General features: G+C 37.5%; 1 protein-coding gene and 1 long non-coding RNA gene across 2 annotated transcripts in view; one reads left to right on the top strand and one right to left on the bottom strand.

The window, feature by feature from the left end:
* Positions 1–6,701: 6,701 nt before the first annotated feature.
* LOC130433534 (uncharacterized) lies at positions 6,702–10,031 on the bottom strand. The gene is made up of 3 exons (XR_008908598.1): positions 9,962–10,031; positions 9,357–9,442; positions 6,702–9,265 (listed from the first exon to the last, which is right to left on the bottom strand). It is a non-coding gene; the product is annotated as an uncharacterized LOC130433534 (long non-coding RNA).
* Positions 9,666–13,837, top strand: part of LOC130433452 (glutamate receptor ionotropic, NMDA 2D) — a 93,665-nt gene continuing 89,493 nt past the window's right edge. The window contains exon 1 of the mRNA XM_056763330.1: positions 9,666–10,087. Coding sequence (XP_056619308.1) covers positions 10,038–10,087 — 50 coding nt within the window. The 5' untranslated portion in view covers positions 9,666–10,037. The remainder of the gene's footprint in view (positions 10,088–13,837) is intronic.

Below are 13,837 nucleotides of genomic sequence, written 5' to 3'. Positions count from 1 at the left end.
TGGAGCGTCAGCAATATAGTGGCACCTATTTTCTTTTATCTACTCATTTTCTCTATCTATCAGTCTGTTCCCTACAGGAGCCATGCGCATCAGCTGAGTAATTGCCCTCCGTTCTATGAAATTCTTTAATTTCCAATAAAATCTACATTTGTGGATTGTTGGAATGTAGTTGGAGGTTGATTATTTCTTTGTCTAGATCAGACCCGAACGGAAAATTATTAGAACAGAAATAGTTTTTAAAATCCCAAGCACCTGCTCATAATTAAAAAGGTGGGAATGAGAAATATAGCTCAGGCATGTGGTGCTGTATGAAAAATTTGCTTCCAGAATTTAAATACACTCAAGAATGATCACAAGAATTAAAAGAAGCTGATTACCGATTCAGTGATCCTAATAAACACAGTTTAAACAACCATGCATTATTCATATTTGTTACCGTTTCCAAAGTAGAAGTTCAGCTTCTCTGTGCTTTAATTACTCGAATGTATTAATTAGGTCGCTCAGAATGTTTGACACGGGCTATGAGCTCACTAACACAACATGACAAATTCAATATACACTGTGATCGAGGAAAATATTGGTGGCAGCTTATAAGAAGCGCTGACATGAGAATATGATTTATTAAAGGTGAGAAAAATGTGCCCCCTCAGAAAGGATTCATGAATATTGTTGCTCCTGTAATGCTGGCGTTGGTTTTTGCTGGAATCTTTCTCAAAAAGGTTCACATCCATATTTTCTGAAGAAAGATATTATAAAACTATAATCCATTGATATTTTGATTTTGGAATAGTGTAAACACAGTGGATCTAAGGTGCCAATCAAAACATTGCTCTGTTATAAATAGCATCCTGGCCCAACATTGCAACATTGGCCCAACCAAATGATTTTGCTCAACCAATGACAGGTGGGCGCAGTTTTTAGAGACCTGTTTGAAAACAAAGATTTTTTAAAAAGCTTTCCATCATTTTACAATTCATTTGGACCCTTTATCGAGATGTAAAATTAAACCACTTACAAAAAGGGATTCATATTTTATTAAAGCAACAAATTATTTTAATGGTAGAACAATTCTTTACCTGACAAATTCTACGGGATTTGCCGTAACAACATTTTTCCAACAAGTTTCCAAACAACATTTCTGCTTTCGATTTATCGATTCTGTTCCATCAGCTTCAAATTCACGTGTAGTAATATAGCGACAGTATTTAAGACACTGGTAACAGGCAATTGTGCTTATCAACCACATGAGGGAACCCGTGAGCGAATGTTCCAAAGTGTTGCTTTAGTAGGAAAAATAATTGCTGATTAAGTAACAGTTTCGCAATTCCAAGAACGCAAAGAATAGATTTGTGTTCTTGTGGAGACCGGTCTTGCGATGCAGCCTCGGAAGAATGAACATGGAAGGACGTGCCGCAGTGACTTCTGGGACTTCAAGCGGATTCCATAAGCGCATACGATGCATTCTTGATGTCGAGAACACATCCAGGTTCTTTCATGCATTCTCTGTTCTTGTGTTCTTGAGTATTGGATCTGGACTTTGATGGTTATTGATGACGTAGAACGTGAACAAAAGGAAACAAGACTGCTGAAGAACGAATATTGAAAAACAAATGTCTGATTTGTGGCTGGTAGTTCATATGTCAGAACAAACTGAAAGCAAATCTTTACCTCATGAATTTAATAAAAAAACTTTAAAGGAGTAGTTCACCTTCAAAATTAATATTTTGTCAACATGTATGACTTTCTTTCTTCTGCAGAAAACAAAAGAAGATATTTTGAAAAATGTTGGTAACAGTACAGCACTTCTATTGTATGGAAACAAAACCACTTCAAGTGAATGGGGGGGCTGTTAAAAACATTCTTCAAAATATCTTCTTTTGTGTTCTGCGGAAGAAAGAAAGTCATACAGCTTTGAAATGACAAGAGGGTGAGTAAATAATGACAGAATTTTCATTTTGAGGAGAACTTCTCCTTTAAATATGCCTCTGTTTAAGATACAAACGTTTTTTTTTAATGTTGAAAGGTTCTTGAACGCTCAAACTGTGCCGAGATAAGATAACCATCAAACAAGCAGTCTGATCAAACATAAATGAAACATTCATCCGCTTCCATGCTGAAGTTGTCGCTTTCCCTATCTAGCGATTTAACGCTCTACTCATGTGAACTGTATGTAATGAGTTTCCATGTAATGACTTCTGCTGTCACAGATAACCCGTTTTCTTCCGTTCTGCTGAGTTTTGCTCCTACTTCATGCAAATTAAATGCTAAAACTTGTGTTTCATGTGCAAACCTGCCAACAAAAAGTAGAGATGGACAGGTCTAGTCTGTGCGTATTTGCCTTTCTATGTGCTTGCTTGTCATTCTTTCTCCACTGGGATCCTCTGTAGATTACTAGAAGAAGATCAAACTACTTCGATCGCACACAACCGACCCTGCTCTTTCACCCCCCTCAGGCGAACGAATGGAAGGAGCGTTTAATTGCTTGTGTTTGGTGCAGCAATGCATGATCAGATACTTGGTTTTCTAGTGTTAGGCTCACAGTTTGTCCTGGTGGCCCTGAATTGGCAAAAAGTCTACTGGGGAAAACCTGGGTCTGAGATGTTTATGTATGGTCTATGAATGCATTTATGTTTCTTTGTTTGTTTAAGAGAAAAAAAAAGAGAGCGAGAGAGAGACCAAGAGAGAGAGAGAGAACAACATATTAGCTTTGTAGGCCTATGGCTTTCTTAGCTTGACCAATAATAATATTTACAACTTGAGTCATCCTTTTCCAATTTTACACTAAGAAAAGACCACATAACAGATACATAATGTTTTTTAAAGAGTAAGCAGCATGAGATCATGAAAATGACATTGCATCCAGTCTGTTATGTTGCCGTGTTTGAAAGTAAACTGTCTGCCAAGTTGTAAGTCTGAAGGTGAATAAATAACATAGTTATTGGCTTGTTAAAATGGGATTCGACTCTGAATCACGCAAACGAGAAGTGAACTAGTATAGCTGCGTATCTAGCTGCGTTTAGCTGCGTTTTGCTGGGACTACTGCGAAAACTTCACACTCCTCCCCCAAAAACTGACGCTTATTTGTGATGCGTATATATCATGTCTAGAACCTGTGTTCTACTTTGTAAGTCCATTTTATTTCAACTATCAAAGGAAGAACTTCTGAGGGAACAATGGTTACAATTCATTTTCAAACGTTACCAATGAGAATAACCCCAGGGTTTTACTGTGCACGCCTCATTTGACCGAAGATTGCTTCAATAATCTTGCCGCGTTCACTGCAGGGTATGTGAAACGACTATCCTTGAAAGAGGGGGCAATACCAACTTTATTTGGACCTGTTAGCTCCATCGAATCACAACCTGTAAGTGTGACTATTGATTTTTGTCTTAACTTCAAGAAATATTTGTGTACCTTATGTCTGTGTTTACCTAATGCATATGTTGCTATCATTAGCATGTACCGTTATTTCTGGGGTGTTATAGTTTGTTTATCTTGCTATTAACTCGGCTAATTTAATTGTTCAATCTATCAACTCTCAAAGTATTTATTTCAAGAACTGAGTCGTGTATTATCTGTATTGTAATAACATCTGAAGATACGAACATTGTACACTGTATGCCATGTCAACTAGTCCATGTATAATACTGTTACAAGAGAATTGTAAATGTCCTTTTTCTTACTGCTATCTGCAGAAGGATCAATTAATTTTCTAAATACTTTCAACATTTATGAACTTAATAGAATGTTTTATGAAATTGATCACATAAAAATTGATGAAATTCATACTTGGTCACACTGGGAGTTTTTATGACAAGAGTTGTCACTTGCCACTGACAAACATCCTGCTCACATATAATATGAATGACATCCAACCACATATAAATCGTAATCCTGTAATGATGGTAGACGTTCCATTTGCGACTCATGATGAACGTGTCTGACCAATCACAACAGACTACACCATCTGACAATCACATGACAAAAGGGTAGCGGATATGAGGGGACTAGATGGATGAATCGCTGAACGAATCATTTGTGAGTCAGACAAGAAGTATGGTAAGAATAGCTGCCTATTATTACGACATAATAGTGTTTTTACACATTGTATGTACATTTACATTTAGTCATTTAGCAGACGCTTTTATTCAAAGCGACTTACAAGGTAACCAAGTGAAGCAATTGGAACAGCATAAGTACAACAAAAGCCTAAGTGCAATCAAAAAAGAAGACTGGTCTCATATAACCTAACACAGTATACAGAACCATACTTTTTTTTTAAAGAGTAGAGAAGAAAATAGAGTCCGAACAGATCAGTCAGATGTTGACAGAAGAGATGTGTTTTCAGACGTTTCTTAAAGATGGCTACAGAATCTGCAGATCTTGTAGCAGCGGGCAGATCATTTCACATAGGTGGAACAGATCCAGAGAAGGTGCGCGAGAAAGATTTTTTACCTTTTTGGGATGTACATAAACTTGTTTTTGGACACTCCATAAACCATAGTAGGACCTTAAAAATCATATGCTACTCACTCTTTAATGAGATTTTAGGTGGAGCTTAAAATGACATCTTAAAAGCAACTTGACCTATTTATTGCTAAAATAATTAGTTTGCCACCATCTACGTATCCCATGGAGTGTTAAAGAAGGAGTAGATGCATTGTAGAGGCTCATTGTCTGCATGTCATTATCAGTAACTGCTTTATGAGACACGCAGTGATACTTGTCTGAATGCAACAAACTTATTGTAAACATAAGTTTGAGGGGGTATAATGCAGGCAGGTGGACAAAACAGATCCTACCCCAATATTGCCTCCTTGAAATATTACCATGCATATGTGTAACATATAGTACATTTGGACTTGAAATTTTAGCATGTCTATGTAAACTTTAAGAAATTCTACTGGAGAAATAGAGGGCATTAAACATATTGTTTTTGACAATATTCGCACCAATGCAAACATTTTAAGGGGGTAGAATCCAGGCAGTTGTGCAAAATATATGCTGCCCCAATATTACCCCTTGCAACCCCCTAAATTTTGTGTGTTAATTCAGCAGATTTTGTGTTAAATGTAGGATTGTAAATTTGACCTGTTTTTGATTCATTGTAAAGTGTAAATCCCAAAACATCAAAAGATATAAAGACCCAATTTTTCATTCTGACAGAGCATTTCAAATGTAGAACTAACCTCCTCCAGCTAACTGTGAATGAAATACAGTGGTAAAATAGAGCCTCATCTGGGCTGAGTTATCAAATTGTGAATACACAAGCTGCGTTCCAAAAGATAAAGAGATATATTTAGATATTCATGAGCTCATCATGCATGTATTATGTAAATGAAAACTGCAGCTTTCAAAGGCTCTGGCAGTCCTAGGTATTGCAATAACCTTTCATTATTGCCATTCGTAGGGAAAGTGCAATAATGATTAATGCCAGAGTGATTGTTTTCAACTGTCCGCAGAATGTGTTTGGGTTTGCCATTTCTGATGGTCGATGGTCCCAGTGAGTTCATATACAGTACATATATATATATATAACAGCCACTAAACATGAGATAATTGATGGGTTAGTAAAAATAACCAATTAGCACAGTGCTGAGAAAACCAAAGCAATTACAATCCAGATCAGCTGAACTCACTGACCCTCAGTTCCTCTGGCTCATGAGTCATCAACACAATTGTTAAGAAGCTGCCTATGGGGAAAAGAACTGCTGTGACATCCAGTGATAAACACACATACAGTAAAGATGAGAACAGTGAAATGACGATACTCTAGGAACTACTTTATTATGAGCAATCATTTTTTCGAGGTTGTCTAGATGGTTCATGAGTTAAAAAGAACCTGTTATCTAAATATAAGTAAATAAAAAATGTAGAAATATAGAAATCATGCACACTAGCCTAGGGATGCTTGATAAAAAAAAATTAAAGACAGAGTAACAATTTTGTTTTCTGGTCCTCGCCGATACCAATACCTGTACCAATACCTGAACCTGAACCTGAACCTGAACCTGAACCTGAACCTGTACCTGTACCTGTACCTATATTGTGTTTTGGTGAGGTGGCAATTTTTCAAGCACAACAGACTGAAACTAATAAAAATAGAATAGCTTCTTTATTGTGAACAACTCCGCCTCCAACATATTATGAAAAATGACATAATAGTATGTGCTTGTCACAAACTTTTAAAGCACAAATTTCAGTCAGTTCTGTCAGATATGTAACTTGAGGTATCGATCTTTGGTATTAGTGTATCTTTAGGAGTAGACTACATGAGAATGGTATTGATCCCAATTTTAATAACTTAGTGATGTATTATGTGAGATTTTTAACCCATTTTAGAATGAGCTCAGAGGTCAGATTTTGACACTTCTTGTTAGCCATGTTGTTATTGCTATTTGTCATGTGAATAGAACTGCAGTAAACATCCAAATGAATTAAGGCTTATATTATTTAAATGAACTGAGTTCTGTTGTTTCATCTGTATGTGACATTTCAGCAAACAGTATGCAGCATAAGCCTTTTAAAAACACCTTTTCAAACATTGCATTGGAAAGGGTTCATTTAAGTGTCATGCGATTTCTGTGGGCTTACAAAGGTCATGTTTAAATAATGTGTTTTTGGGGGGGGCGATCCGATCAAATGAGACACATCAACGATTATCAGAATCAAAAAGAGCTTTTTTGTCAAGTGAGCTTGGACACACAAGGAATTTGTCTTAGCGACAAAAGCTTCCAGTGCACATACAGGTTAAAAAGGGACAAGGCACAGGTAACAAAACGTAAAAATAAATACGTGAGAGGCAATACACATTTGACAAAAAAGACAATATTAGACAAAAAGACAATAGGCAGTATTTTGCATATTTAGATGTGCTACATACAAATTATATGTGGTATATACAGTACAGGTTATGCAGGGGAATGTGGATAGATGAATATTATATCAATAACATGTGTATAATAAATGTGAGTATGTATAGTTGTGTATTGCAAATGTTTTTTATTGCACAGTATAACATATAACTGTTCATGATGTAGACTTTTCCTATGTCTGGCTGTTTTGATGCTCATTGCTCTGTAATGCCGACCAGATGGCAGCAGTTCAAAGAGAGGATCCTAAGTGAATTTGCGTGTTCTTTCACTCACTCTGGATGAGTACAGTTCTTGGAAAGTGCATTGTGCCAGCTCTTCGCTCAGCATTCCGGACTATCCGTAGTCTTCGGAGGTCAGTTTTTGCAGCTGAGCCGAACCAGACAGTGATGAAAGTGCAGAGGACGGATTCAATGACAGCTGAGTAGAACTGTAAGAGCAGCTCCTGTTCCAGGTTGAACTTCCTCAGCTGGCGAAGGAAGTAGAACCTCTGTTGGGCCTTTGTTACAATATAGTCAATGTGAATGTCCCACTTCAGGTCCTGTGAGATGGTGGTGCCAAGGAACCTGAATGACTCTACTGCGGCCACAGTGATGTTCATGATGTGAGTGAGTGGTGGGGGGTGCCGGGGGGTTTCTCCTAAAGTCCACTATCATCTCCACTGTTTTTAAGGTGTTTAGCTCCAGGTTGTTATGACTGCACCAGACAGCCATCTGCTCAACCTCAGTTTATTAACTAAATTTAGAGTATCTTTTCATCTGTACGCTGATGACACAAAATCTCTTAAAGCCTATTCTAAACTGTGTAGGTGAACTTAAACTTGGGCTTTATAGATTTTTTTTCTCAACGAGAGCAAGACTGAAATGATCTTGTTTGGTTCAAATTAGCGCAGTGTTCATGATCTCGATCTTGATTTTCTGTCATCCTATAGTACAACCTGTGTCCGAAATCGTGTGGTATTGCTGGATAGCAATCTTAAATTAGACAAGCATATAGGTACTGTGGTCAAATCCTGTTTTTATCACCTTCGTCTCTTAGCCAAGGTTAAGCCTTTTCTGTCTGCTAAAGCCTTTGAAACTGCAATGCATTCGTTTATAACATCTCGTCTAGACTACTGCAACTCATTGTATATTGGAGCTTCTCAGATATGTGTCTCATGTTTGCAATTAGTTCAAAATGCTGCAGCGAGGCTCCTTAAAAGGAAGCGTAAAAGATCCCACATCACACCAGTTCTGATTTCCCTCCACTGGCTACCGGTTAGATACAGGATTGAATTTAAAGTTTTATTATTTGTTTTTAAGTACTTGTGAAACCAACGCCAACAGTATCTCTCTGACTTACTCCATCCACTCTCTCATTCAAGAACACTTAGAACCAGGGACTCTGACCTGCTTGCCATACCCAGATCTAGACTTAAAAATAGAGGTGACTGTGCTTTTGCAATCGCTGTACTTTAGTTATGGAACAGCTGTCCGGTCCGATCTACCTAGTCTTTGTCAACCTTCAAATCGGCCTTACAAACTTTTCTATTTTTATTGCTATTTAGCATTCCATGATCCATTTCTACTATGATATTTTTATTTTTCAGTTTCTTATGTCATATTTTTTGTCTTGTTTTATTAAAATTTTATTCAATGTGAAGCACTTTGCTCAACATCTGTTGTTTCTTAAATGTGCTATATAAATAAATGTTGTTGCTGTTGAAAGCAGACTCGTCGCCGACAGGTATGAGGCCAAGAACTGTGGCATTGTCTGCGAACTTCAGGAGCTTGACAGAGAGGTCAGTAGGTGCTTTCATTGGTGTACAGGGAGGGAGAAGGTCTCTGATTTCATTACTGCTTACAATAGTTACTACGGTTACAACACGTTGTAAGCTTCGAAAAACAAAATGGATAAAAAAGTTTCTCCCAAAAGGTCCTTAGATGTTGCTCTGAACGAATTCGACCATGTGAGTGTTCACTCTACCAGTGCAATAGGGATAAGGTTATCTGCCATCAGATAAGGTTGATAGGACAACACCAGACACCTTTTATGTGAGCTGGGATTGGACCATCACCACCAGGTGCAGCAGAGAAACAGATTTTCGAAAAGGTGACCATTAATCCCAAGAACAGCAACCTTTATCCCAAGGTGAAAGATCTCAATTATACAGTACAGTATACTGTATGGAAGTTAACTAATGTGCCTGACCTTTTTATTAAGAATTATTATTTTATTGCCATTGTAGCTTATATTATAGGATAGCGGAGAGTGAGACAAGAGAGATGGGAACAGGAGTCAGGAAAGTACCACTAACTGGGACTTGAAATCAGATCACCCAAGTAGCCTACTGCCAACATGTGGCTGCACAGTCCAGTGGACCACCGGCACCGAACATATGCCTAACCTTGTGGCTGAAACAAAGAAAGGACAAAAAAGGACAAAACTTCAAACATACATTTATTACATTTATTTGTCTAAACATTGCAGTTGTCTTTGACATACCAGCGGCCAATCTTCTGATCGTCTCACATTCTTCATCAGCAAAAACCCTCTGTTTTCCAGGAGTTCAGCATTCCTGCTCATATGTTCTAAAAAAACGTTTATTCATTGGAATGGGATCAGTAATATATTTGCATTAATTATTTTTTTAATGAAAATGTTGTAATTTGTCAGAACGTAGGAATCAAGTGGAGACACAAGTAAGTCAGAGTTGTACATGTTTAAACTTAATACATTTTTTAAATATTTATTTATTTCGTATACATTTATTGAATATTTTTGCTTATTGTTAGCCTGCTAACGTTACATACTGCTTATTATGAGAATTCTGCTGAAGATTTCCTATGTACTCGTACTGCCTCTAAGAGTACATACAAATGTCAAATAAAATAAACAATCGTATTAAAGTTTTTACAAGTTTTCCATGTAAATGGCGCGCAACAAGCAAATGTCGCCTTCCGGTGTGCCGCTAATAGGCACGACTGCTCGAGCGCAAAATTCTGTTCGATCGCATATTTTAGTTAAAAATAACTTAATCTTTAATTTTTTCTAAGGAAAAGTGCAGTTCACGTAAACCAATCCATCACAATTTCTACGGATGTGCACACCTTCTTTGGACTAAAAAGCCACAATGTACGTTGTTTAATCCAATGGAACCTTCGTGAAGATGAGTCTACCCGACTAATGTTACACGTCATTGGATATACGCTTGTGGCGTGTATTTCAAAATACAGGTATGATATTTTTATGGATATATTTTCTTCTTCGTTTCGTCAGTGAAATATGGCGTAACTGTAAATACATTTAGACAAACTGCACGGTTTATGTTCTGCAAGACCTGAAATTCGGTAGCTGGAAAGTAGTAACAGTAACGTTAACGTTAGCTCGATGTGTTACGCTGCGTTCCACATCTCGGATGTAAGACATTTCCTATCTCAACAAGCTTTTTTACATGTTACTACACACTCTTAATGTTATCAAGTTATTAGTAACATTACTGTTTTATCTTACTAAATACTTTTTTATGTTACTTAATCCAGGCCTTATTTACGATGGGAAATATCATAAATCCGAGGTAACCGTGAACATTAACCACAGTTATAAAAAAGTGAATATACTTTAACAATAGTTTTTTGTATTGAGTAGCATAGTACATTACATTAACCATATTCTTCCTTAAAGAAGTTTTGATATTTGTAGTTAAAAGATAAAATATTCAGTCTGTCAAAAACATGATCACTATACCTTTTATGTGTGTCTGAGCAATGTTTAGGTGTGATTAAGAAGTGTTTGTCTTTGGCCAAATGATATAAAACCAAACGTGCAAGAAATTGATGTATCGCTGATGCTGTGACATTGAATCAGGAGGGATGTGAGGTTAGAATTGCCTACAAGTGGGTACAGCTTGAATCCAGCATGGTTCACCTGACCTCTTCTCTTATCCTTCCCTCTTTCACCTCACCTGTGCCCTCATATTTCGCCGCCCCCACAGTGAACATGTAAAATAGTGGTTAGCATATGAAGTAGTCAGTGTTTGAGCGTTGCCTGAGTAGAAACACATTGTGGTGGATCTGTTGTCCCGGCTGGGTGCCTGTTTGAACAGGTGGAAGCGTGGTGGCCAAATGAACCCAGAGAAAATGATTACATAATGACCAACACATCATTACCTTACATATGTCAAAATCACCATGCATACAAGGTCAATACAGCTTAGTTCTTCTCCCTCTGTGAGTTCTGTTCAACACGGCTCTGTTTACCCAAACAGAGGGGATTTATTCCGTCCGCGCAGTCTCAATCGAAATGTTTTGATCCGCAGACAAGGACTTAACGTTCTGTTTAGTGAAGTCATGGTTAATGTGATTATGCTTTTTTTAAGCTCTGAAATTATTTTATGGATGTTATTTGGATAGTGCAGTGTGGACGGTGTGTGAATTTGTTGGTAAGAGGAAAGGAGCCTTAGAGATGAGAGAAGATGTTGGAAAGACTTTGGTAAAGAGGGCTTGAAATGAAAGGGTAGGTCTCTCTAAATCTCAGGAGCTGTGCCTCTTGAGTTAGTGATTATAAGCTCTTTCGCTATGTAGATAACAATCTGAACAGCATGGCAAGAGTGTGTGTGTGTGAGAGAGAGTAATTACAACCTCAATTAAACAAGAGAATGTGAGATTAGGGTCAAGAGCTCTATCACGCTACATCGGCGATACAACTCTGCCACTTCAACGCCTCCTTTGTCTCGTGTCTTATTCTCTTTTCTCCATCCCTCTTTCTATGTCCCCCCCTCACCCGTGTTCTCCCCTTGCACTCTCGCTTGTTTTGTGTTGGTAGTAATTCTTACTTTCATAGTAATGAAACTTTTGATATGAGCTGCAGTATAAAACCCATGGGGAGATGGCCCCTCTCGGCTAATAAATATTCATGAGCACAGTCAACAATCTCCCCATCCACTGAAGGTCAGCCTTTCTGTAATGTCCATGAGGGCGCTGACTTATCTGAGAATCTGTACATAAGAAAAGTGCTTCGGGGCTCTTTGTGTCCTATGGGAGGTGTTTTAAGATTATGTGAACAGCGAAGCATTACTCCACCAGTTCAGAATTGCCAGAGGGTTTTCTCAATGTATTTCATCGTGCTACTCAGTTTTTGTATTTTGGGATACTGGATGTTTGCTAGCTTTTTAGTTCTTGTGTAATGATTAATACATATTTTTATGCTTGATATTGATTATAGCCAAATACTTTTTCTTGTTTATAGGAAACTAAGATTCATGATCCATTATGCAGACCATAATATAGGTCCATTTTGCAGACTGGTGCATAATTCAGGAATTCAACTGCTGCTTTCTCTTCCTAAGTAAATTAAATGGTAGGGTAAATTTAATGCTTCGATGATGCAATGATTGCATAATATGTTGGTTTATGACCCTCTGGTGTGACCTGTGCAATGATCCTTAATTAAAGTGTAGAATTTATGACTGTGTATGTGGCTATGTGTACACTGGGACCCTTGACTGAACAGATGGTATTGATATCACTTGCATCCATCCTTGCATATTTTCGTGTTTTCATATATCAATTAGCAGACAAACAAGTTGACTTTTGACTTTTATAGCTAATGGGCAATAACACCTTAATATATGTGACATTTTCTGTGGAAAAATGAAAAGAATGTTTTAATCACTAATATATTGAACCATCTGTTTGTATTTTCATAAACACCCGTTGATAGAATCCAGACATCAAACAAATATTAGTCTTCCCAAACATGTTTTTGAGAGTTGACATACTTTGTAGCTTTTAAATTAAAATGCTCTTCATACATAAAACAGTTATTATATTATTTTGTATTATTATTATGTGTCTATTTATCAGGAATATGAACCGATATGGATGTGACAGTTCCATAAGTGGCATCTACCATATGGAAAAATCATGCTCTAAAAGTGCTTTAAAAATTGAACCCCACATGGGCAATTAAACCACCAAATATTGACATCTGAACTATCAGCATGATGAAAACCTTTAGGCCTTTGCATGGAATTCCCCGATCCTCTCCTGGAAAATAATTATTAAATAAATGATATATAATATAAAAGGTTAAGAATGAGAGAGGACAGATAAAGGAAGCAATAAGGTTTGCAAGGTTTGCTGGTGGCTATCAAATGTTTTAATAGCTCAGCACTAGTGAAAGGAGAGCAGGTGGAAAGCGGCTGGACAGGGTCTCATTGCAAATCCTCTCATGTTTGCGGTGGAGAGGCTTTTTAGCTGCTTGTTGGTGAAGTCTCATTATCACATGACATATGTTGACCCTTGTATGTCATGCCCTGTGTGTTTTTGTGTGGGTGTGTATTCACATAATGTCCATATAATGACAAACAACTAACTATTTTGTTTCCTGCTCTTGTTTGTGTCCATGACAACACTGTATACACCTTGAGTGTGTGTGTATTTGTGGTTTTATGCATTTGTGTGTCATGTCCCTAAGCCTGTGTGTAGGTACAGTTTACAGGACCTATTAGGATTATGGAAAAGTGTAATTCCACCTCTGTGATTTAATAATACCTCTCTATTATGACCAATTCGGCTATATTAGGGAACATCTGCTGTGTTGCTGTGCGTTTGTGGTTATGTTATTAATGGGCTGGGGTGGGCCAATTAATTTTTGGTCCTTTACGGTTGTGCTGATTGACATATTTAGGGCCTGAATTTCAATGAATGCCTCCCAAACATTTCCACCCTCTTGGGGGAGTATGTGTGTGTATGCATGCCGCCACATTTGCTTGCATGAAGGGATGCTTGTGCCTGTGTGTGTTGGTTGGGGGTGGCTCCAGCAATATAATTACTGTTCATATATTACCCTTGAGATTCCTTTTAACCCACCTATACTTTATTATGATAATGATGTTTAGAGAGCGAAACGAAAAGCATCTGTATTCAGGTCAGATCACAGGGCTTATTTTCTGTTTGCTGTCTTTAATAGCTGACCCCAGAACA

The sequence above is a fragment of the Triplophysa dalaica genome, chromosome 12 (assembly GCF_015846415.1).
Source record: "Triplophysa dalaica isolate WHDGS20190420 chromosome 12, ASM1584641v1, whole genome shotgun sequence".
In the NCBI taxonomy this organism is placed as follows: domain Eukaryota; kingdom Metazoa; phylum Chordata; class Actinopteri; order Cypriniformes; family Nemacheilidae; genus Triplophysa; species Triplophysa dalaica.
The sequence above is the reverse complement of the archived record's forward strand: the minus strand, read 5'-3'. Positions and strand labels throughout refer to the sequence as shown.